This window comes from Phacochoerus africanus, chromosome 9 (assembly GCF_016906955.1).
Source record: "Phacochoerus africanus isolate WHEZ1 chromosome 9, ROS_Pafr_v1, whole genome shotgun sequence".
NCBI lineage: Eukaryota > Metazoa > Chordata > Mammalia > Artiodactyla > Suidae > Phacochoerus > Phacochoerus africanus.
This window is the reverse complement of record NC_062552.1, coordinates 28,960,840-28,987,284: the sequence shown is the minus strand read 5'-3', so window position 1 is coordinate 28,987,284 and position 26,445 is coordinate 28,960,840. Positions and strand designations below refer to the sequence as shown.

Genomic DNA, 26,445 nt, shown 5'->3' with positions numbered 1-26,445 from the left:
GACAAGGGCTTAATCTCTAAAATATACAACCTCCTTAACAACTCAACAGCAAAAACAAACAAAAAAACCAACAACCCAATTGGAAAATGGGGAAAAGTCCTGAATAGACATTTCTCCAAAGGAGATATACAGATGGCCAACAGGCACATGAAAAAATGCTCAACATCACTGATTATTAGAGAAATGCAAATCAAAACTATGAGAAATGCACACTTGTCAGAATGGGCATCATTAATAAGTCCACAAATAACAAATGCTGGAGAGTGTGAGGAGAAAAAGGCAACCCACCTGCAATGTTGTGGGAATGTAAATTGGTACAACTACTATGGAAAACAGTATGGAGGTACCTTAGAGAACTATATACAGAACTACCATATGACCCAGTAATCCCACTCTTGGCATCTATCCAGACAAAACTTTCCTTGAAAAAGACATGTGCACCCATATGTTCATTGCAGCATTATTCACAATAACCAAGACATAGAAACAACCTAAATGTCCATCAACAGATGATTGGATTAGGAAGATGTGATGTCTATACAGAATGGAATACTACTCAGTTTTATAAAAAAAAGAACAAAATAATGCCATTTGCAGCAACATAGGTGGAACTAGAGACTCTTACACTAAGTGAAATAAGTCAGAAAGAGAAAGATAAATACCATATGATATCACTTATATCTGGAATCTAATATACAGCACAAATGAACCTTATATCTGGAATCTAATATACAGCACAAATGAACCTTTCCACTGAAAAGAAAATCATGAACATGGAGAACTGGCTTGTGGTTGCCAAGGGTGAGGAGGAGGGAGTGGGATGGACTGGGAATTTGGCGTTATTTTGGAATGGGTAGGCAGTCAGATGCTGCTATATAGCACTGGGAACTATGTCTAGTCACTTATGATGGAGCATGATAATGTGAGAAAAAGGAATGTATATATGTATGTGTGACTGGATCACCTTGCTGTACAGTAGAAAATTGAAAGAATACTGTAAGCCAGCTATAATGGAAAAAAATAAAAATAATTAAAAAAACCCAAAAGTTAAAAAACTTCCCATAAACAAAAATCCTATCAAACATTTAGATAAGAGTTAACAGCTATCCTTCTGAAACTATTACAAAAAATTGAAGAGAAAGAAACACTCCCAAACAGATTCTGTGAAGCCACCATCACCCTGATACAAAAACTAGACAAAAATACTACAAAAATGAAAATTACAGGCCAGTGTCTCTGATGAACATCGATCCAAAAATTCTCAAGAAGATGTTAGTAAATAGAATCCAACAATATATTAAATGGATCATGCACCATGATCTAGTGGGATTTATCCCAGAGATGCAAGGACTTTTCAATATCTGTATAACAATGTGATGCCCCACATTAACAAATTGAGAAATAAAAAGCAAATAATCATTTCTATAGATGCAGAAAAAGCTTTTGATAGAATCGAACACCCATTTATAAAAACCCTCCAGAGGAGTTCCCACAATGGTGACAGCTATAGCTCATTGGGTTAAGAACCCAACTTGTATCCATCAGGATGTGGATTTGATTCCTGGCCTCACTCAGTAGATTAAGGTCAAGTGTTGGCACAAGCTGCAGTGTAGGTCAGGTCACAGATGCGGCTTGGATCTGGTTTGATCCCTGGCATTGCTTATTGAGTTTTGGTGTAGGTTGTAGACCAGCTCAGATCTGGTTTTGCTGTGGCTGTAGTGTAGGCTGGTGGCTACAGCTCTAATTCTACTCCTAGACTGGGAACATCCATATGCCACAGATGTGGCCCTAAAAAAAGAAAAGGAAAAAACCCTCCAAAAAGTGATCATAGAAGAAACCTATCTCGGAGTTCCCATCATAGCTCAGTGGTTAACAAATCTGACTAGGAACCATGAGGTTGCGGGTTTGATCCCTGGCCTTGCTCAGTGGGTTAAGGACCTGGTGTTGCTGTGAGCTGTGGTATAGGTCGCAGATGTGGCTCACATCCCATGTTACTGTGGCTCTGGCGTAGGCCGATAGCTATAGCTCTGATTAGACCCATAGCCTGGGAACCTCATACGCCTCGGGAGCAGCTGTAGAAATGTTGAAAAGACCAAAAAAAAAATTAAAAAAAAGAAGGAATCTACCTCAACATAACAAAGGCCACATGTGACAAACCCACAGCAAACATCAAAGAAGAAAAATAAATAAAAGGAATCCAAATTGGAACAGGATTTTTGTTCTTATCACTTTTTGTGGAACATGAACATTCATTGTGGAACATTCATAGAAAATCCTAAAGATTCTGCCAAAAAACTGGTAGAGCTCATCAATGAATGTGGTAAAGTTAAAGGATACAAAAATAATTTACAGAAATTGATTTCATTTCTATATAGTAAAAATGAAAGATCAGAAATAGAAATTAGGGAAACAAGTCCATTTACTGTCACATCACAAAGAATAAAATATCTTGGAATAAACCCACCTAAAGAGACAAAGTCTTATAGTCTGAAAACTATAGAACACTGATGAAAGAAATGAAAGATGATACAAACTCACCACCTAAAGAGACTAAGTCCTATAGTCTGAAAACTATAGGACACTGATGAAAGAAATGAAAGATGAAAAGATATACCATGCTTTTGGATTGGAAGAAGCAGTATTGTCAAAACGACTCTACTACCCAAGGCAATCTACAGATTCAGTGCAATTCCTATCAAATTACCAATGTGATTTTTTCCTAAAATTAGAACAAAAAATTTAAAAATTTGAGTGGAAACACAAAAGTCTCAATAGCCAAAGCAATATTGAAAAGAAAAATGGAGCTGGAGGAATTATGACTGACTGCAAACTATACCCAAAAACTTTAGCCATAAAAATAGAATGGTAGTAGCACAAAATTAAAAACATAGATGAATGGAACAGAATTGAGAGCCCCACAATAAGCTGAAACAATTTTCAACTATTTTACAACAAAGACAAGAATATACAATGGAGAAAAGAAAGTCTCTTCAATAAGTGCTATTGGGAAATCTGGATTGCTACATATAAAAAAATATTAGAACACTTCTTAACATTGTACACAAAAATAAATTCAAAATGGATTAAATATTATAAGATTGGATACTATAAAACTCTTAGAAGAAATATAGGTACAACATGTGACACAAAATACAGCAATATTTTTTTCAGATCCACCTTCTAGAGTAATGGACATAAAAAACAAAAATAAATTGGACCTAATTAAACTTAAATATTTAGCACAGTAATGGAAACCATAAACAAAATGAAAAGACAACCCACAGAAGGGGAAAAAGTATTTGCAAATAAAGCAACTGACAAGGGATTAATCTCTAAAATACTATTCATTTAACTCAATATAAAAAAACCCCAATCAATCCAATTAGAAAATGGGAAAAAGAAACAAAATTTATCCCAAGACCACATACAAATGCCAACACAGCTAATTCTTAGAGAAATGCAAACCAAAACTACTATGAGGTACCACCTTACACTAGCCAGAATGGCTTACATCAAAAACTCTACAGAGAGTTCCTGTTGTGGCTCAGTGATAACAAACCTGAGTAGTAATGTGGGTTTGATCCTTGTTCTCTCTCAGTGGGTTGAGGTCCCAGCATTGCCATGAGCTGTTGTGTAAGTCACAGACACAGCTTGGATCTGGTGTTGCTGTGGCTGTGGTATAGGCCAGTGGCTACAGCTCTGATTGGACCCCTCACCTGGTAACTTCTATATGACATGGCCTCAAAAAGACAAAAAAAAAAATAAAATGTCTGTAAACAATAAATACTGAAGAGTCTCCAGAAAAAAAGAAAACCCTCTTAGACTGTTTGTGGGACTTTAAATTGATACAACCACAATGGAAAACAGTACAGATGTTCATTATAAAACCAAATATAGAACTACGATCTGATCCAGTAATCCCACTTCTGGGAATCTCTCTGGAGAAAACCATAATTCAAAAGGTATGTGCACCCTAATATTCACTGCAGCACTATATATAATATCTAAGACATGGAAGCAACCCAAATGTCCATTGACAAAGAAGTGTTACATATATACAATGAAATACTATTCAGCTATAAAAAGAATGAAATAAGGACACTTGCCTCAACATGAATGGACCTAGAGATTATCATACTAAGTGAAGTTAATCAGACAGTGAAAGACAAACCTCATGTGTTATCACATGTGGAACCAAAGAAAAAAAAGGGATACAGATGAACTTATTTGCAGAATAGAAACAGACTCACAGAATTCGAAAACAAACTTATGGTTACCAAAAGGTTAGGCTAGGGGTAAGGATGGCGTGGAGGGGTGGGCAGAGATTGATATATGTACTCTGTCGTATATAGAATGACTGGCCAATGGGGACCTGCTGTTGGGAACTCTCCCCAAGATTCTGTGTTAATATATATGGGAATTAAAAATCTGAAAAAGAATGGATGTGTGTATACATATAACTGAATCACTTTGTTATACAGCAGAAATTGTCACAACATTGTAATTTAACTTCAATAAAATTTTGAATCATGAAAAAAAAGCTAGGATGGTCTAGTGTAACTGCCTTACACCTGGCCTCCCTGCCTCTGCTCTGGCCCTCCTAGGTAGGACTGCAAGAACACAAACCTGATCAAAATGCCATAAGACTCTCTCTTAGAAGAAAATAAATATTCTGTTCCATAATGTATTGTCTCGCTGCATAACAGATTACTTCAGAGAATAACAGCATAAAATAACGAACATTTCTTCTCACAGTGGGTAAGAAATTTGGAAGAACCCAAGGGGGGTGGTTCTGGTCAGTGTCTCAGGATGTTACGGTCATCTGCAGGTCTAACCAGGGCTAAAGCATCTCCTCCAAGGTGGCCACTTATGTGCTGTTAGCAAGAGCCCTCAGCTCCTCGCACATCCCCATAACAGAGCAGCTGACTTTTTCCAGACATGTGACCAAACTGCAGGCTGCTCTGACCTGATCTCAGAGGCCGCCTGCCATCACCTCTGCCATATTGTACTCACTGAAGGTCTGTGACTACCAGGCCTTCAAGACAGGACCCCTCCTGCCCTTCCACCTCTTCATGTGCCATTTCTCCCATTTCCATCCACACCAGTCTTCCCACACTCCACTGAGGGCTTCTCATGTAAGGCACATTCTTTTCAGTCTCAGTTGCTTTGCACTTGCTATTCACACTCTTAGATATTCCTGCGTTTACTTGCTTACTGAATTACTGCATTCAGGTCTCTGATCAAGCATTGTCTTCTCAAAGAGGCCGTCTAATAGCACAGCCTTCTCAGCATCTCCTATGACATTATCCTTTTTGTTTTTCTGAAAAACATTTATGCCCATGTAGATCATAGAATGATTTACTTATTCATTTACTTTCTGCCTCATTTGTCTGCAAGATTTAAGAGGCAGGGATTTTGTTTGTATGCTTCACCACAGGACATCCAGTTCTTGGGCTGGTGCCTGGCACACAGCAGGCTCTCAGTGGGTATCTGTTGAATGAAGGGGTGAGTGGGTGAGTCGTCCTAGGAAAGAGCCTAAGCTTTGGGATTCACATCCCTGCCCCATTATTTGTAGTCCTTGTCCCTGCAACCTGGGACATTAATCTTCAGGCCCCCTTTTGTATAGTGGAGTAATAATTGGGACTATCATATTAGGTTAATAAAAGGATTGACTGTCACAATGCATGTAAATCAGTTGGGAAATTCCTTGCCCAGAATACAGAGTTGGAGCGATAGGAAGAGTGGCCACAGAGTGAAGGGTTGCTCAGTACCTCCGTGGTGGTGGTCAGAGGGCCTCACTGCGGAGCTACAGCCCACAGGCAGGGTGGTGACCTAAGGTGTCTCTTCCGCTTTCCTCCGGTGGGATTGTTGTTGCTCAGCAAGCAGAAATATGCACTGTTTTTTGTGTGTGTGCATTTAACTAAGAACTAAAATCAAACACCAGATGCATTCAGACAAGGGTCCTGAACCCAGAGCACCGTGCATGGATATATTTGGAACAAATATCAATAAAATACTCTTCTTCCATTTAAAAGATCTTGACTTGAAGTTTTAAGACTTTGTGCTTGGCAGTTAAGAAGTTTGGGGGAAAAAAGTAAACCTACCCTCTTGCCTTTTGTGAAGTCCTACTGTATAACTTTAGATGACATTACTCTCCAAAAAGTCAGGGTATTTTTTTTTTTTGTCTTTTTGCCATTTCTTGGGCCGCTCCCGCGGCATATGGAGGTTCCCAGGCTAGGGGTCGAATCGGAGCCGTAGCCACCAGCCTACGCCAGAGCCACAGCAACGGGGATCCGAGCCGCGTCTGCGACCTACACCACAGCTCACGGCAACACCGGATCGTCAACCTACTGAGCAAGGCCAGGGGTCGAACCCGGAACCTCATGGTTCCTAGTCGGATTCGTTAACCACTGAGCCAGGACGGGAACTCCCAGGTCAGTGTATTTTTTGATGATGGTTTCGATAGATTCATTCCACACCATGTTCTTGCTATTACTATGGCATCATTTCCCTGATTTCTTTTCCTTTTTTCCTATTATTTAAACTGATATGTATGACATTTTTTAAACATATGCATAATGATATTAGTCTGGAAGAGGAAACACTGGAATCTAAGTCTGAATGTGCCCTCCATTGTTAACGATATCCCTAAAGACAAGGTGTAATCACGGAAACACAATAACTTCGTCATAATCTTCAGTTTTAATAATGGTAAAGAGTTTAATGAAGCCTCATGTCTGGTCCCCACATGCAGGTAGATAGGATGATAAGAGCTAATACTTATCATACGCTTATTACGTACCACGTACTGTTCTAAGTGAATTGAATAGCTTGACTCATTCAGTCCTCACAAGAGCTTTATGGATATATTATACCTATTTTACAAGGGAACAATGTGACCCTAACAGTTTTAGTAAGCTGATTACACGAGCTAGCCCTTGTGTAAGAATTAGGATACTGCCTGGCACATAGAAAATGTTTATAAAGCAAGGGCCATCATCATTCCTGATTTGAAATGCTGCACAGCCGACAGGTGTTGTCAGGAAGGCTGTGGTCCTAAGAGCGACCACAGACTTCCTGTGACTTGATAAGATTCGGTTCCCATTTTGGTTGGGTTCATGGATTGTGGAGGAACAAAGTGACTGATCTGAGGCCACAGAGTTAAGATGTGGCCTTGTGTTAGGACTGACTGGAATCTACCCTGGGAAATAAGTGATGGGAGGGCACAGAGAGAAGGCCCTGGGAGTGGAGTTCTGTGGAGAGGGCCTGTGAGCTGAACAGTGGTTGGATAATCAGCTAGGGAGAGGCAGTAGGGTGGTATCAGATAGTTTCACCTTTCCAATAGGTTCAAGGTACTAAAATGCTTTCATAGTCATTAAAATAACTGTCTCATGTTTTATCTTGTTGAAAGAAAATGACGAAGTATTTTAAGGTCAAATTTAGCAGTTTCTATTTTAAACACTAAGATAATTACTTGTTAGGTAGTTAATATTATTTGCAAATTTTTACTACTGATTTACTGTCAATGGATCTGAAATTGTTCTTTCTGTCTTCAGTAGAAAGGGACATATTATTCTGTTTAAGAACAACTTCCCATCCCTTTTGTGCTTCTAGAATTAGACCAGTATCCACTAGACCTGCAGACCTTGCTTCTGAGAGCTCCGCTGTTCACATCTGTTTTCCTATCATCTTCATCACATATAAGGTTACCCTCTTATCATTTAAAAACTTGATTTTTGTATGAAATTATCCAAATTTCATTTTTCTTTGGTGGAAAACACAGGTTTAGAGATTAATTTCTTCTTCCTTGTTAGTCACTGGGCTAAATACAGGAGCCATGAAGATGACTAAACTAAACCTTCTCAGGGATTATTATCTAGAGGGAGAGGAATATGAAGCCTTATGGTATTAAAACTATGATAATTATTGCAGGGAAGTGGACAAAATGCTAATTCACGTAATGTCATCATTTGGTGGAGGTACTTTACAAAAAAAAAAAGAACTGAGAGTAATTAACCTGCTTCAGATTATGTAGCTAGCAAGTGAGAACACCTTTTAGCACTCAAATTTAACTCCCAAAATTACAAACAGAACTTAAAGAAATCTTATATTAGTAATGATTGTTGGCTTAATAATGATTAATGCAGATATTAATTAACTTTCTTTTTACAGCCACTCCTGTATCATAGGATACTAATCTCTGAAATTTCATATGGGGATTCTAAAAAGAAGGTGGAAATGATTCTACTATGTTACACTCTTTCATTTTATTAGCACTAATCTTTAAAGGTTTGGTTCTGTATTCAAATACAAAGAGCATAAAATATTTTTATTTAGAAACTTAAGTAGTATAACTTGAAGGTGGAACAAATACGATAACCTTTGCTCAGTTATATAAAGTAAATCTATGTTATTTATGCTCCATTTACGATAAGGAGTTCTAATCACCAGGCATGTGAGCACCATTTGTATTATAGAGTCCCTTCTGAAAATTCCATAAATAAAAGGGTTTTTTTTTTACAACCTTTTATTGACTTTTGTATTTATTTATTTATTTATTTTGCTTTTTTTAGGGCTACACCTGCGTCATTTGGAGCTTCCCAGGCTAGGGTTCTAACTGGAGTTAGAACTGCCAGCCTATACCACAACCACAGCAATGCAGGATCTGAGCCGCTTCTGTGACCTACACCACAGTTCATGGCATCGCCAGATCCTTAACCTACTGAACGAGGCCAGGGATCAAACCTACAACCTAATGGTTCTTAGGCGGATTCGTTTCCACTGTGCCACAGTGGGAACTCCGATGTTTGCATAGGATGACCATGAACTTCAAAACAGTGCAAAACTTCCATCCTTTGCTGTTTTTATATTTAAAGGTCATTTACATTTTATTGAAAGTAACTTTCTTCCCTGATTCTGTGTTCTTTGCTTCAGTATATTTTACAATTAACATTGTATTTAATGTTCTTTTCTCTTGTGTTGCATTGAAAATTATTTTCAAAGTCTACTTGATAATTAAATGTCTCTTGATTCTTTAAAATTTTCCTGGAAGTAGAGGTTATGTTTATGTATATTTTTGTATTCTAGAATTATAAGTACCTGGAAGAACAAATATTTCACTCCCCTTGAAGAAGTTTAGGCATAGAAAGCTCTATGTATTTACTTGACTGACACTATTTTTTTAGTATCATTTAATATATACTTCTCACAAGATTGATTATCTGGTTTCTTGGTTAAATAAATCATTGTACGTGGATATGATATAGAGTCGCCAGAGTAAAATGCTAATTAATAATGACTAAAACAAAAAGTTAAACAAGTAACAATTGCAAAACTGAAAAAAATGATCAGATGAATATTCTAAACACACACACACACACACACACACAGAGTCAACCTTTTATTGCTAGGACAGCTTATCTAAAGGGATGCCCTCTCTTCTGTTCCCGTCCAGAGTTGGGATATGATGCCTTACCTTAGGGACTTATCACAAGTCTGGTTTCTGTTGACTCTTCAACCTCAGTCATGTAAGTAAAGTTTCCCGTATTGATTCCTGGCTTTTACTCTTTCCTTTCTATATTTAGTCCTCCACACATGAGGTAGATGGTAATCAGTAGTATTTGTTGAATTAATAAAAGACTGAAGTTATTCCTCTCATTGATAAGCATGGTAGAATGACTGACTTTACATCAGAAAGTCCTTGAGTCATGCAAAGTATGTTCTCTTTGGAAAAACTAAGAAATAAGTAATGTATTTTAGAAAGATTACTTAAAATATGTAAATGGCTAATTTTAAATCTTATTTTAAGAGAAAAATTTATTTATATTGAATAACTGATTTCCCCATGGAATCAGATCACTGTAATTTCTGTTTATGTATGTTTAATTATGTGTCATTTACATTAAAAAATATTAGCCTCTATAACATGCAGTTACAAAATATAACCACAATGATAAAACTTGTATAAGACATTAATATAGAGACACAGCCTAACACATCAATTTTATAGCTATTAATGATTCTAACAACTTAAACTGTATTTTGGAGCTCAGAAAAATACTCAAAAGAACAGTGTGGGAGGTCACTGCTTATATAACCAATACATCTAGTTTAAGAAGTATAAATTTTGATTGAAGAGAAAATCACTTATGTTAAGAAAGTGACTTAAATATGAAGATATAAACTCATATTCAAATGGAATCCCTTTCACTGAAATTTTGATTGTTTCAGATGAGTTTAATCTAAACTCTAAACTATTTGTCATTAATTTATGTTTGAGGCTACAAAATATATTAAACTATAAATGATAGGACAGATATATAAAATATTTTTTTAAAAATTTACTAGCAAAATGAAAAGCCATGCTTGACATATAAGAATTATATAGGGAGTTCCCGTCGTGGCGCAGTGGTTAACGAATCCGACTAGGAACGATGAGGGTGCAGGTTCGGTCCCTGCCCTTGCTCAGTGGGTTAACGATCCGGCGTTGCCGTGAGCTGTGGTGTAGGTTGCAGACGCGGCTCAGATCCCGCGTTGCTGTGGCTCTGGCGTAGGCTGGTGGCTACAGCTCCGATTAGACCCCTAGCCTGGGAACCTCCGTATGCCGCGGAAGTGGCCCAAGAAATAGCAAATAGACAAAAAAAAAAAAAATATATATATATATAGTATGATCTCTCAGTGGAGCCAATGGAATTTTCTATCTATTTCTGGTGCTTTCTTAATCTAGGGACAAGTTTCTGACTTCCTCTTCTGGGAAATTGTGTCTTATGACTCTAGTTCAACGGATATTTGGTTCTTATATATGTAATAAAATAATAAGAAAATAATTATTAAAACAACCATGCTTTTGACAGTTTTCTAAGCACTTGCTTTTTCTAACTTAACTAATCCTCACAACACACTGAGAGTTCTTTCCTAATATCCAAATGTGAAACTGAGGTAGAAAAACACTAAGATACAATATTTAAAATGAGGGAAAATGGAGTTCTTCCTATGGTGCAATGGGTAAATGATGCTGTTTGTCTCTGTGGAGCCTCTGGTTCAATCCCCAGCCCAGTGTTGTGGTTTACGGATCCAGCATTGTTTCATCCATGGCATAGGTCACAGCTCTGGCATGGATTTGATCCCTGGCCCAAGAACCTCCATGTCATGGTGTGGCTGAAAAAGAAAAAAAAAAAGATGGAAAAGAAAGTAAGGAAACTAAAAGCAATGAAAGAAGACTATATCAGGAATAGAAAAGTGTTGTATAAGCAGTAGTTAAATTAGAAGAGCATGTAAAACAATCTGTCACAACTCAAGAATGAAATAGAAAGAATGTATTTCGTACATGAAGAATAGACTAGAAGTAAAATAAGGCTAAATTGAAAAAAGAACAGTAATAAAAATAGAGAAAAGAATTAATGGAGTTCCTGTTGTGGCTCAGTGGGTTACAAACCTGACTGGTGTCCATGAGGATGCAGGTTCATTCCCTGACCTCACTCAGTGGGCATTGCCATGAGCTGTGGCGTAGGTTGCTGATGTGGCTTATATCCTTCATTGCTGTGGCTGTGGTGTAGGCTGGCAGCTGCACCTCTGCTTTGACCCCTAGCCTGGGAAATTCCATATGCAGCAGGCACAGCCCTAAAAAGCAGAAAACAAAGGAATTAAGAACTTATAAAACAAGAATGTTAAAAAGTTTTGAGAGAAAATAATAAATACAGAACCCAGGCAAAGAAGGTCAAGATATGTATAATTGAAGTTCCTAGAATATGGAAACTAAAATGGAAGAAATGCTAAGAAAAAAAAATCCTCTAATTCAAGGATGTGACATGAAGTAAAAAGTATAACTAGTCCTGGGAGAGAGGGAGAGGAGGAGAGAGAAGAGGGTAGAAGAGAGAGACAGATTTTGAGACTGAAAGGTGCAAACTCAATAGGCCAGAAGTAATTGCTGCAAACAGCCACTTCCAGACAGTGGTTAGAATACAAGCTGGAGGATATAAGCTGCATATGACTGCCTCTGTCTGAGAGAAAGTCATCAAGAAAACTTATGGTATCCATTTTATTTCTCCTCTTCTTTTTCTGATTTTATTTATCAGGGCCTTTATTTTTTCAAAGAACCAACTCTTAGTTCTATTATCTTTTCTATTGTCTTTTTATTATCTATTTTATGTATTTCTGCCCTGATTTCTTTTACTAATTTTGGGCTTCCTTTGTCTTCTTTTTCTCTTTTCTTTGGGTATAAAGTAGATTGTTTATTTGAGGATTTTTCTACCTTTTTTTTTTTGAGGTAAACCTCTATTGCTTTGAACTTCCTTCTTTGTACCTCTTTGCTATGTTTTATAGATTTTGTATGTCATTTTTTTCATTTTCATTTGACTCCAGGTAATTTTTAAAATTTTTGTTTTGATTTATTCATTGATTCAGTAGCTTTACAGTAGTATGTCATTCAGTCTCCACATCTTTGTCATCTTTCCAGTTTTCTTCGTGTAGTTGATTTATTTTCATAGGATTGTTATTGGAAAAGAAGGTTGATATGATTTCAGTCCTAAATTTATTGAGACTTGTTTTGAATCTCAACATATGGTCTATCTTTGAGAAAGTTCCATGCACATTTGAGAAGAATGTGCATTCTGCTGCATTTGGATAGAATGTTCTATACAAATTTATCAAATCTGTGTGGTCTAATGTTTCATTTAAGGTCACTTTTTCCTTTTAGACTCTGTCTGGATGATGTATTTTTTGATCTGAGCGGAGTGTTTAATTTCCTTACTATTATTGTGTTGCTGTCAATTTCTCCCTTTAGGTCTGTTAATAATTGTTTATATATTTTGGTGCTCCTATTTTAGTATATATGTTTATCATTGTTACATCTTTGTCTTTTTTTTGTCTTTTTCTTTTTTTTTAGAGCCACACCTGAGGCATATGGAGATTTCCAGGCTAGGGGTAGAATCAGAGCTTCAGCCACTGGCCTACACCACAGCCACAGCAACTCAGGATCTGAGCCATGTCTGTGACCTATACCACAGCTCATGGCAATATTGGATCCTTAACCCACTGAGCGAGGCCAGGGATTAAACCTGAGTTCTCATGGATACCAGTTAGATTCATTTCTGCTTAGCCACGACAATAACTCCTCATTGTTATATCATCTTGATGAATTGTCTAGAGGTTAGGTTTTGTTAAGATTCTGGAATTTTGAAAGAATTCTGGAGATTTGTTGCACAGTAATGTGAATGTATTTATCAATACTATGCTGTACACTTAAAATGATTAAAATAGTAAATGATATTATATGTTTTTTTTTTTTTACCATAATAAAGAGAATACCTTCTTACTCTAGCTTCCAGCTGACATAAACCAGTGGGTGAAGCTGTGTGAGGTGAATACAGGCATAACCATCATTGAATTATGTTGTAATCTCTTTATAATCAACCCTATGGTGCACAGTGGTAATCACTAAAAATACCTTAATGAATGCTAAAATGAATTGTTGGAAAAAAAATATATATATAAACACTGAAAGAAAACAAAAAAATATTAAAAATTTTATAATTTAACATTTTTAGCAAAAAGTAAGCTTTCCTTTCCACCATATTGAATATGTTTTCACAATATATGGAAGCCAAGTTTAAAGAGAGACTGTATAATCAAGTATATAAAATGATTTAACATCTTTATACAATAACTGTTTGGTTATTTCTAGATGATAATGTACTCATTTTCATGAGAAAAGTGCCATTTCATTTTTGTGAATACCTATATTGTCTAAACATTCCACACTGAGCAGACACTAATTATGAAGTAGAAAAATACTTCAAACTAAAAACTAAAAAGGGAAGGTGTGTATACATTGTTTTCCATGGTTTTAAAACCAGTTGAGTTTGGTATATACCATTCTTGGCTATATAGTTGAGAAATGCAGATAGGTATTTAGATAGGTCAGGGAAGAGAAGGTAACTCCTTGAAACTATCAGAAATGCAAAATAAATATACAAATTTTTAAAGGAAAGTATAGAAATGAACAGAAAAAGCAGTGAAAATGATATTTCAGCTCCATTTCTTGATGGAAAAATTGTTGAAGTTAATCATTGATTGATCAAATTGCAGATGTCTGAAAATGCCTACGTGGTTGTTTTAGCAAATAATGTCAGACATTTATTTCTGTGACACAGCGATGAGGAGAAGCCATTCATGTAGTAGATTGAGGATTGAATGGTTTCTTCAGTGTGTCCCCATAACAATTGCCTCAGTGAGCTAGAAAAATGGATACTGGGTGGGTGCGTGTACCCTAAAGGCAGTGAGCAGAAGTTCATTGTCATTCTCAGAGGATCTATGAATATTTTTTCTTGCAGTTGTCACAGTTCTGTATGTAGTAATTATATCAGGGATTCAGAGACTTGAGTAGAGAGTGCTTCTTGGTTTACAAAAACATTTAAAATGACTTATTAATACTCTGGAGTAGAAAACTAAAAATCCATTATACAATGTAGAAATTTTAGTCATGTTGCATATAATTTGTTTTGAAACAGCCCTATTTATTTGAAGATAATTGTGTTTAGGGAAATTATAACATATGGCTGAAAAAGTGATTGTAAATGACTTAGTACAAACTATGCTGTGTAGCATTCATTCAGGCATTATCTGGGTGAGAAATTCCATCTTAGTAAGATTTTTTTAAAAATTCCACGTGGGCCAAATAAATAGTATATTAAAAGATTACACCCCTACTTTTACAGGGGATTTTATCTAACCTATGTGAAATCATTTTTGAAAAGATGGTAATTAAAAATAAAGTAACAAATACAAACTGTTAGATGTAATATGGTATTCTTTTACCTCCAGAAGTAGTCAGAACTTTAAGAAAATAATTGTTTAAAAATGCAATATAAATTAATATAATTTAAGAATTTATAAGAAATTATGTATACTTAATAGCATAGGTGGACCTAGAGGGTATTATGCTACATGAAATGAGTCAGAGAAAGGCAAATACTATATGATTTCACTTATATGTGAAATTAAAAAAAAAAGAACAAACAAAACAGAGATAGACTCACAGAGAACAATCTGGTGTTTGCCAGAGGGGAGGGTGACGGCGTGATGGGCCAAACAGGCAAAGGATTAAAAGGTACAAAATTCCAGGTATAAAATAAATCACAGGGATGTAATGTACAATGTAGAGGATATAGTTAGTAATACTGTAGTATCATTGTATGATGATGGATGGTAACTAGGCATGTAATGGTGATCATTTTGTAATGTATCAAAGTATCAAACCGCTATGTCATATACCTGAAACTAATAGAATATTTTAAGTCATTATAAACTTCAATTAAAATTTATAATGAAGGACTCATTTTTTGAGAAAAAAAGTATCATCTTTTCTTTACTCCAAAATAACAGAATGTTCTTATTCCATCTCTAACAAATCTAAAAAAATCCCTGTCATTTTCATATCTTAATTTAGGTAGTGCTTTGAAATAGTACGGTTGACCAACAGCAAGGAGAGAAGATGTATTTACAGGTGGTTTTATGGTAATAATAATTGTGAAATGTGCATCGAAGAAATAAAGGAAATTGTTTTTTCAAGGTTTTTCCAAAACACTGATTTTACATAATAAATTCCATGAGATGACTCTAGCTTCTGTTTTTTCTCACTATTTCATTCCTCCCTTGTATCTAGTTATTTATTTAGTCTTTTTAGGGCTGCAGCATATGTAGGTTCCCAGGCTAGGGGTCGAATTGGAGCTTCAGCTGCTGGCCTATGCCACAACCACAGCAATGCCAGATCTGACCTACACCACAGCTTATGGCAACACCAGATCCTTAATCCACTGTGGAGGCCAGGGATCAAACCTTCATCCTCATAGATACTAGTCAGATTCATTTTCACTGAGCCATGATGGGAACTCCTTCATTCCTCCCTTTTAGACCAAGTCAGTATCACCTCTTAGCCATACAAACACAAGCTGGTTTGCTGGATTACTTGCTCTCTGCTGTAACTGGTTTTACATATGACACCTGTGTCATCTTTACAAATAAAAGTCAACATGGCTGCCTCCCCAACCAAAATCACCCAGTGGCTTGTCAGTACACCAACTCTAAAAAGCAGAAAATGTCACCTGTCCCACACGCTCTTATGCAGCCTGTCCTCTAACTGCCTATGAAAGGCTCTTCTTTACGTTCACTGTGCTGCAACCACACAGGCCTTCTTGGCCCTTGCTCTTTCCAGAGTGAGTGAAGCTGTTTCTCCATCAGACTGTAAAACTTGATTTCTTGATGGTCTCATGTCTTTCTCTTTCTCATTATTCTGGATTCCACTCAAACGATACCTTATAAATCTGAGGTAGCAGCCCTACTCCCGACTCTTCTCTTCTTTATGTTTGTAGTACTATGTTGTATTTATTCTTTATTCCTACACATAAATATACATGTGCACATATATTTATGCTCTCATTGTTCAGTTTCCCTGTCAGAACATACATTTCATAGAAACAGATATGTTTTCTTGTTTTCTGTTCCATTTGCAGTGCCCATACTAGAGGTTCAAACATCTTTGTGGAATAAATTAATTTTAAAAAGAAAGAATGGATAAATAGTATGCATTTGTTTAAAAAATATCCATTTGGGGAATATTTTCTTGGGGAAAATTAGTAGTTCCTCTTAAGCCTCTGGTAAGAGAATTTCATTTCAATGAAGTGAATGACAGTATTTACAGATCTAATCCTTTATATGATTTTTTTCTGTCATACTTATTGCATTTAAGTTTGGCTAGAATATAAAATGGCATACTATTTATCTTTACTACCCTATTTTAGGTAATGGATAATTACTGTTTTCAGTTATTTTTCTTAGAAATGATTCTGAGTAAAAATAAACCAGGTAACCTTAAGATTTATTTGTTCTAGGCATAGCTCCTTGGAAAGTTATGTTTGCTTAGATATTTTAAATAGTTAAAGGATATATTCTTTCTCAAATTTTGTTTGAAGATCTTAAAATTAATTAAGTGCATCATTTGTTCACAGAAGACAGTCATATCTTCAATCATTGCTTTTTAGTTTTAGTTGACCAAGATCATCTTACGGATAGTAGCAGCTTTGACATGGCTTTTAACAAAGGCACTGTTTCAGTTTTTTTATCCAGATTCTTCAAAATCTTAAGAAGGGGCATGATAAGAATGAGCAGCATATTTATGATGACTTCTCATTTCATTTACTGTTTTTTCTTGTGATTTTTTTTTCAGAAATTGAAAAATTTCAAGGTTCCGATGGAAAAAAGGAAGATGAAGAAAAGAAATACCTTGATGTCATCAGCAACAAAAACATAAAGCTCTCAGAAAGGGTTTTGATTCCTGTCAAACAGTATCCAAAGGTACTGTGGTGTATGCTCTCTTCTTACAGAACTAGGGAAAAATGGATAAAAATAAGATTTGGTATTTTATTTATTGCTTTTAAAGAAATAGATAAAGCTTCCTTATATTAACATATACACATATGTAATGCTACAGAGAAGAAGATAAACCCTTGGAAAGAAGGTACAGTGACGAGAGTAATTTTCAACTGAAGGCTATAGCATTTTTATTCTATGAATGTGGGAAGCATAACTAGACATTTTAATCATTTATTTAATGTGTAAATAGTTCAACAATTTCAGTGTCCAAATATGCACACTCAGTAATGTTTTGGGTCATGTTAAAATGAATATTCTTATTACAAAAGGGAGTAGAATTAATGCTACTAAATATATAGCATTAGCCCACCAGCAGAGAATTGGTATGTCCAGGAAGGCGTTGTGTCTTTACTAGACCCTTGGAATGTAACCTCTCATCTTCTGTATGCCAGTTTCATTTATCAAATGATTATGATATTGTGCTCTTGGAAGAACCTTTTACTAGGCATTTTGTCATTATATTGTATTTTAATCACCAGAATCATGATTATAAACTGTAGCATTCGATAACATGGTTCCATTGGTTATATTCAGAGATTTCAATGATTAGAAATAATTTTATTTTTCAAATAAATTGTGTAAGCAAAAAAAGGAAACTCAAGGCTTTAAGCTGGTAATTAGCTTTCTGAAGAGTGCATCTGAAGCATGGACCATGTAATTATCCTAATAATAGAGATTACAGAAATAAATGCTGTGGTTTACCAATTGTCTTCTAGTATAAATTTTAGTAAATGTAATTAAGAAGGTTGTGTTTATAATTATTTCAAACAGGATAAACTATTACAGCCCAGCAAACCATAAAATTCAGCTTGCAGATGAGGTTTTTGGGTGGGCATGCAAATTTTTGGTCTTATGTTTATTTCCAACAAGAAATAATAGCAAGGTATGTGCATTCAATAGATATTTGTTTTTAAGTTTTATTAGAGTTACTTGACAGTTGTTTTTATGATTATTAAATTGGGCTATCATAGAAATGTACATAGAAAAGTTTTACATAGTAATGAAATACGGTAGAAATATGTTGGGGTATTAAGAAAAATGTCTTTAAGGATCTTGATTAATTAACCTGTTAGAGTCTAGATGGGGTACAAGATTCTTTCAGTCATATACTTAAATATCACATATTTGACTATTACATAACTTGGTACTGTTTCTCAGAATGCTAGTCTGTTCTCTGGATATGGGAAAGTCAATGGCAGACTCTGTCTGCTTCTCAGTAAAACCCAGCTGGGTTTCTGACTGGATTATGTTGTCAAAGGCATGGAAGGGATTTCAAATCCTGGTGGCTTTTCAAGTGATTCTGTGTGATTTTATGCTGAATATTGCAACAGTGTACATTTGGTGAGTAATGATGAATACTGAGACAAGAATATTTTAAGGTGCCCAACTTTTGTGTGAAAATTAATTTCATAATTTACAGGAGGATTTTTGAACACCACCACCGCTTATTCACACCGAAATAAACCATATCTTACTCGCAAATTACTGTACCTTCTTGAATTTTTAGAATCACAGATTGCTTAAGCTGAGACCAATCTTGGACATTACAGAATAAATAAAACTTTTATTTTATAGATGTGGTAACTGAGAGATTATAATTCATAATTGCACAAAGATATATCTTGGTTACAGATGGAATACTTAAAGAGGTTACTGTTATTTTAAATTCTTCATTTTTTTGAGAGCTATTACATTTTTGACTTGACTGATAATGCTCACATTTTGGATTTTTCATATAAAGTGTGGAACAGTGTGAAAAATGATAGCTTCTAACGATTAATAGTTTTATGGAATATTATCAAATAACAGTTTATGGCTCATAAAAAATGTACCATTTTTAATTGATGAATATAATGCCAAACCATGCTGATTTATGTATTAAAGCAACGAGCATTTCATGCATCTAATTATTGCGCATAAGAGAACTCTTAGAGCCTTTTACAGGAAGAGTTCCGAGAAACAGAATCATTCATCAAGTTGACCTACATTTGTTTTTATACCAAAACAATTAAAATCAGTCTTTTGAAAATGATATTTTATTTCAGCAGTGGTGATGCTCTCTTGCTCATTGTTCCCCATTCTCACGAAAATAATTTGTGGGGTTGATATAGGCTGTGAGCACTAAGCCTAAGCTGTGTCTGACATGCGTGTGTGAGCTGTGGAACATGTAGGTTGTTGGTCATGGAAACTTCTGTGCAGGACACAATGGTATTTATGGACTCAAGGGTTAGTCTGTCTGTCTGTTTGTTTTTGGCCACACCCACAGCATATGGAAGTTCTCTGGCAGGAGATCAAACCAGTGTGGCAAGCTGCCTCCTACACCACAGCTCTGGCAGTGCTAGATCCTGAACCCACTGCACTGGGCCAGGGATAGAACCCGTGTCTCCACGGTGACCTGGGCTGCTACAGAGACAACACTGTGGCCTGAACCTGCTGTGCCACAAGGGAACTCCAAGGGTTAGTCTTTTAAAATAACAAGTGACTTATCCTTCGGGGATGTGTGGGGGAAGATCTGCTTTTCTCTCTGAACCATCTCTCCCTCGATGCTGCTGCTGGAATTGGTAATTGGCATGGTGTTGGCACCATCCTCTACTATGGGGCATGATGCATAGCTGCGGGGATGCTCCAGGAAATGACCTTATCCTGATTCTACTACTTGACCTTTTTTGGATAGAATCCATTTCATTTAGTCTCTAATTTCAAGTTAATTTGCCGACTTAACTGAGTAATTCAAGGAATTGAAAGAAGTTTAAGATTTTAAGTGATAGTAAATATAGGAATGCTGTTCAAGCACATTAAGAATGATTAATCTACCTTTAGGGCTTTGTGGTCAATCATTAATTTGGAGAAAATATGCCATAATATTAAATTATTTTAATAGGCAGCTCTTCTTGTTTGTTTTCAGTGTTTTTCTTTGGAACAAGATTAGTAAATAGACTTTGCACATCTATGGTTTTACATTTGCAAGTGTTTTAGAATCAGAACAGTTATTTCTTGCTAGTCAGGTCTCCAAGGAGGCAGCGTGTGACAGTATGTTTCTCCATAATCCTAAGAGGTTGACACGGAAAACTCACCATCCTTTAATTAGTCCTTTTTTCCCAGAATCTACAGACACGGTATTCTGTAGTCCAGTGTACTTTTACTTTTTTCAAATTTTGATATTTCCAACTCCTATGCATATTATAATCAAAATTATTTTACCGCTATACCAGGCAAGCAGTGGTTCTAACTCATGTCTTTATAAACTGTAAACTTTGCACCCATGTAAATGTGGTCATGGCTTTTTATATTGAATTGTTTATGGTGTTGGAAATATGTGTATTGTGTTTAGTTGCTTTTGAAAATGTTTTCAAAGATTGCATTATGATTTAGTGTTGACATTCCAAAGCTACTACATATATAGAAAAAGAAGATAATTCCTTGGTCCTCAAAAAGTAGGTGCTTTTCAGGCCTAAGAAACAAAGACACATGTAATAAGGACTCTGTATTCCATTTTGTTTCGCCAGCCTTGTGGAAAGAAACCCACCACAAGCCTGGGCCCAGGGAGGAGTGTGGAGGGGAGGGAGGGCAGGAAGGGGCAGCCTCCACCTGCAGGAGGCCAGCCTGTTGCTACTGGACCTATTTGTCCACCTGGGAAATTCAGCCTCTCAGTGTCCTTTTGATGTTGCCTTCAGAATCCTCTGAAATACATCAGACATTTTCTTCAATTAAATTTGCCCCAAGGCCCACTTTTTCTTTCTCAACTCAAGCTACTTTTTAAAGCAATAAATTGCCAGGAGTGTAAATCGGCCCCAAATTTGGCCCCTTTTAAGATCAAACGCAGGCGTGTTCCCCTGTGTTGCTTTTGAAATCAATTCCTTATGTAGATTAATGCAGAAAATTAAAGTTCCATAATATGCTCAAAAGTTCCACACTTGCTCTCTGTTTCGTCTTCATCTGCTTGGCCCCAGAGAGAGGGGCCCCCTGCGCCTGGTTGGGAGCAGACTCCGCAGCCTGGCATGCGTCCTCCGCAAAGCTCATTTTCTTCTTTGTCCTTCAAAAGATGAAAACACAAATCCAAACCCTTCATGGGTATTATTTTTTCTAACTTGGTAAGTAATTATCAGAGCATTTAAGAATGGTTAATAGAAACCCGGGGTGACTAACTGTGGAAACTGTGACCACATTTCAAAGCCAGTATCACCACTTACAATTTTGGAAACACCTCTCTCTTTTTCTAAGCAATGTGATTTTCTAAAAGCCACTCTGTCCTATATCTGCTTGCTTTAGCCTGATCGTGATACAGGCTCAAACACATTCTTAAAAAAAGGAGTCTAGTTTTCTTACCTTCCTTCCCCACATTTTATGATTTTGACGTCCTTTTTCAACATCTTCATGGTTGTCCATTTGCTGTTCTTTGTGTTTATCATCACTTTTACAATAGGTTTTTTTTTTGTTTGTTTGTTTTTTCTTTTTAGATCTGTATACTGGCTTATTTAAGTAATTGCTTTCCAATTGTGACTTCCTGCATCCTATTTCTTCTTACTTTTTTATTTAGAGAAGCCCTTTCAGTATTTCTTTTAGAATGGGTTTAATATTGCTATAGTTTTTGACTTTTTGTTTGTTGGAGAAATTCTTTATTTCTCCCTCTATTGCAGATGATTTTCTTGCTGGGTAGAATATTCTAGGCTGCAAATGTTTCCCTTTTAAAACTTTGGCCTGTAGTGTTTCTGTAGAGAAATCAGCTGATAACCTTATGGGGTTCCCTTATAATTACTGCTTTGCTTTTCTCTTGCTACTTTTAGAATCCTCTCTTTAACTTTTGCCATTTTTATTATAATGTGTCTTGGTGTAGGCTTATTTGGGTTCAACTTGTTTGGGGCCTTCTGGGCTTCTTGTATCTTGATACCTATTTCATTTAGATTTGGAAAGTTTTCAGACATAATTTCTTCAAATATATTTTCAATCCCCTTTTCTTCTTCTCCTTCTGGAATCCCTACTATGTGTAAATTGGCCCGCTTTACATTATCCCATACATCTCCTATATTACTTTCATGTTTTTTCATTTGGTTTTCTGTCTGCTGTCCTGATTGGGTGATTTCCATTATTCTATCTCCCAAGTCACTAATTCGTTCCTCTGCATTATTCATTCTGCTCTCTAGTGCCTTAACTCAGTTTGCACCTCTGTGAAAGAATTTTTTAATTTTTCTTGTCTCCTCTTTATATTTTGTAGTTCCTTTCTAAAGTAATCTGCATTACTGTTCCTGTCCACTCTTAATTCCTTCATAGTCACCCTTAAGTCCTTCAGCATTTTCACTATCTAATTTTTGAACTCAATGTCTATTAGACTACAGAGGTCTGTTTCATTGTTTGCTGCTCCAGGTGAGTTCTCCTGTTCTTTTAACCGGGAATGGTTCCTCAGCTTCTTCATTTAGCTTATATTTTCCTTTTCTGTGAGTTTAGAGAAACACAACTCTTGTAGTCTTGGAGTGCTATTTCTATACAAGAGTGTCCCTTTGTATTTTGTGGTGGGTTAGTATTTATTTTTGGTGTGGGAGTTTGGATATTTGCTGTCTCTTTATTCAGTGTGAGCAGGCTGTTATCCCCTTAACAGGGTGCTGAGTGTGTTTCTAGGGAGAAGGAGGCAATGGGCAGGGCTAGTAGTCAGTGCCTGGTTGCTGGGCTCTTGACAGTAGCAAAGACGCCAGCTTTGATGACAAAGATTCCCCCAATAAAGAACAATGCATGTCTGCCCCAATCCTGATTCCTATCTGAAAACCTGTTTTTCTCCTTTTTACTGTAAAACTCCCTGCTCTTCTTCCCAATGGAGGGCACAGTCTTTAAGACATTAACTGCTGTGGCCTCCTTTGCCTGGCAAAGCAACAATAGCCATCTTTTTCTCCTTCACCCAAAATTCCATGTTTCTGTTTGGCACTGGTGAACAGAGGCTGAGTTTTAGCAACAATTATAATACTAAGTTAGGACCTGGCTATAACCAACTTCTGTGAAAGTAATTTAGGTTCATGTAGAAAAATTGTGAGTGGCTTTTACTTACTATTTCAAATTTGGTAATTGCTAAAAGAAATTTGTGTAACACATTTAGATTCTACCATTTTATAAGTAGTTTCCTTTAAAATGTGGATTTTGGAGTTCTCATCAGGGTGCAGCAGAAATGAATTCGACTAAGAACCAAGAGGTTGCAGGTTCAATCTCTGGCCTCGCTCAGTGGGTTAAGGATCCAGTGTTGCTGTGAGCTGTGGTGTAGGTCATAGATGCTGCTTGGATCTGGTGTTTCTATGGCTGTGGCGTAGGCTGGCAGCTACAGCTCCAATTAGACCCCTAGCCTGGGAACTTCCATGTGCCACCAGTGAGGCCCTAGAAAGACCAAAGACAAAAGTAAAATAAAATAAAATAAAATAAAATGAATCTCATAAGTATATTATAAAAGAAAAACACAGCAATTCAATTATGAATATCAATAGAAAAACTTTAAACATATTACCAAATGTGTATCTGTATTCATAGCACCACTATTCATAATATCTAAAAGACAGAAGGAACCTAAGTATGTTCAGCTGGTCAATACATACACAAAATATTGCATATACACCTTTAAAAACAGTTAAGTTTGTGTACATGTTACAACATGGATGAATATTGGAAACATCATTTAATAGGGAGAATAAGTCAGATATAAAAGGACAAATGTTATATGAGTCCACTTATGGCACTTAGAATAAGCAAACCCATATATACAAAAAGTGGAATTGAAGTTACCAGAGGCTGTGGAACAGGGTCATTGTGGAGTTATTATTTAATTGCTATAGAGTTTCTCTTTTGAATAATGAAAAAGTTCTGGAAATGAACACATTGTGTTTAATTCCACTGAACGCCACATTTAAAATAGTTAAAATGGTAAATTTTACTTAGTATATGTATTATTGCAATAAAAATGTTATAAAATATTACCAAATGAATTTCAATAGCACATTACAAGCAAAATAAATTACACCCAGATGTAGTTTTATTACAAGAATGCAAGACTGGTTTAGTACTTAAAAATTTTTTTTAAAAAACCACTGAATTTTAGGCTCAAATCAGACATTGGGTAACATAAATCTTCTATTTCTCATGAAATGAACATGGACACATGTATTAAGTATATTATTTATAACCAGTGGGAAGAAATTGTTTATTTAATAAGTGGACACAAAAACTAATAAAACTGATAAATGAATTCAGATAAGCAGCAGGATACAAGATTAAGTTTTGGAAATTGATTGCATTTCTGTATACTAACAATCAAATATTAGAAATATACTGTAGAAAAAAAATTTCTTTTAAAATCACATCCAAAAAAATAAGTACGTACAAATAAACCTGACCAAGGAGGTGAAACCTAAGACTTATATGCTAACAACTATTAGACATTAATAAAGAGAACTGAAGATGATTCAAATAAGTAGAAAGATATCCCATGCTCTTGGATTAAAAGAATGAATATTATTAAAATAGCCACATTATTCAGAACAATCTACAGATTTGATGTGATCCCTATCAAGTTATCCAAGGCATTTTTCACAGAACTGGTAGAGATAATCCTAAAATTGATACAGAGCCATAAAATGACCAGAATTGCCAAAACAATCATGAAGGAAAAAAAACAAAACAGGGGACATAACTCTCCCAGATTTCAGATAATACTACAAAGCTATAGTGATCCAAACATTGTGGCACTGGTACAAAAACAGATATATGGACCAGTGGAACAGAATAGAGAGAACCAAAATCGATCCAGACAACTGTGGTCAGTTGATCTTTAAGAAAGGAGGCAGGAATATGAAATGGGAAAAAAACAGTCTCATTTAGCAAGTGGTGGTGGGAAAGTTACAGTCACATGCAAAGAAATGAAATTAGAATACACCCTCACACCATAGACAAAAATAAACTCGAAATGGCTTAAAGCTTTAAACCTAAGACATGATACTATAAAGCTCCTGGAAGAGAACATAGGCAAAACATTCTCTGATATAAATCATACCAAAGTTTTCTTAGGTCAATCTTCCAAGGCAATAGAAATGAAAACAAAAATGAACAAATGGGACCTAATCAAATGTATCAGCTTCTATACAGCAAAGGAAACAATAAACAAAAACAAAAGACAAACTTTGTACTGAAAGAAAGTATTTGAAATGATGAAACAGACAAGAACTTGATTTTCAAAATATACAAATAGCTCATATACTGCAACAACAACAACAAAAACACAATTGAAAAATGGGCAGAAGCCCTAATTAGACATTTCTCCAAAGGAGACATGCAGATGGCCAACAGGCACATGAAAAGATGCTCAGTGTCACTAAGTATTAGAGAAATGCAAGTCAAAACTACAATGAAGTACCAATTCACTCTGGTAAGAATGGTTATCATTAAAAAGCCTATAAACAGCAAATGCTGGAAAGGGTGTAGAGAAAAGAGAACCCCCTTATACTGTTGGTGGGAATGTAATTTGGGGCAATGACTATGGAAGAAATTTTGGAAGTTCCTCAAAAAACTAAAAACAGAATTACTCTATGATCCTGCATTCCCACTCCTGGGCATATATCTGGATAAAACTATAATTCAAAAAGATACATTCACCTCTATGTTTATAGCAGCACTATTCCAAGACATGGAAACAGCCTAAAAGTCTATTGATTGATGAGTGGATTAAGGAGAGAGAGAGAGAGAGAGAGAGAGAGAGAGAGAGAGAGAGAGAGAGAGAGAGAGAGTGTGTGTGTGTGTGAGAGAGTGTGTGTGTGTGTGTGTGTGTGTGTATTTCCATACATGCAATGAAATACTAGTCAGCCAGAAAAAGAATGAAATAATGACATTTGTGGCAACATGGATGGACCTAGAGATTACCATACTAAGTGAAGGAAGTCAGAGAGAGTAAGACAAATACCATATGACAAAACTTGTATGTAGAATCTAAAATACAACATAAATGACCATATCCACAAAACAGACATAGAGAACAGACTTGCGGTTGCTAAGGGG

General features: G+C 35.9%; 1 protein-coding gene across 2 annotated transcripts in view; it reads left to right on the top strand.

The window, feature by feature from the left end:
- The window catches only part of KHDRBS2 (KH RNA binding domain containing, signal transduction associated 2), a 515,090-nt gene that overhangs the window by 90,850 nt on the left and 397,795 nt on the right, over positions 1–26,445 (top strand). For both annotated transcript variants that reach the window (XR_007137030.1, XM_047796004.1), the window contains exon 2: positions 17,222–17,349. Coding sequence is in view for 1 of the 2 variants with exons in the window: in XM_047796004.1 (XP_047651960.1) it covers positions 17,222–17,349 (128 nt within the window). In the remaining variant the exon portion in view is untranslated. The remainder of the gene's footprint in view (positions 1–17,221; positions 17,350–26,445) is intronic.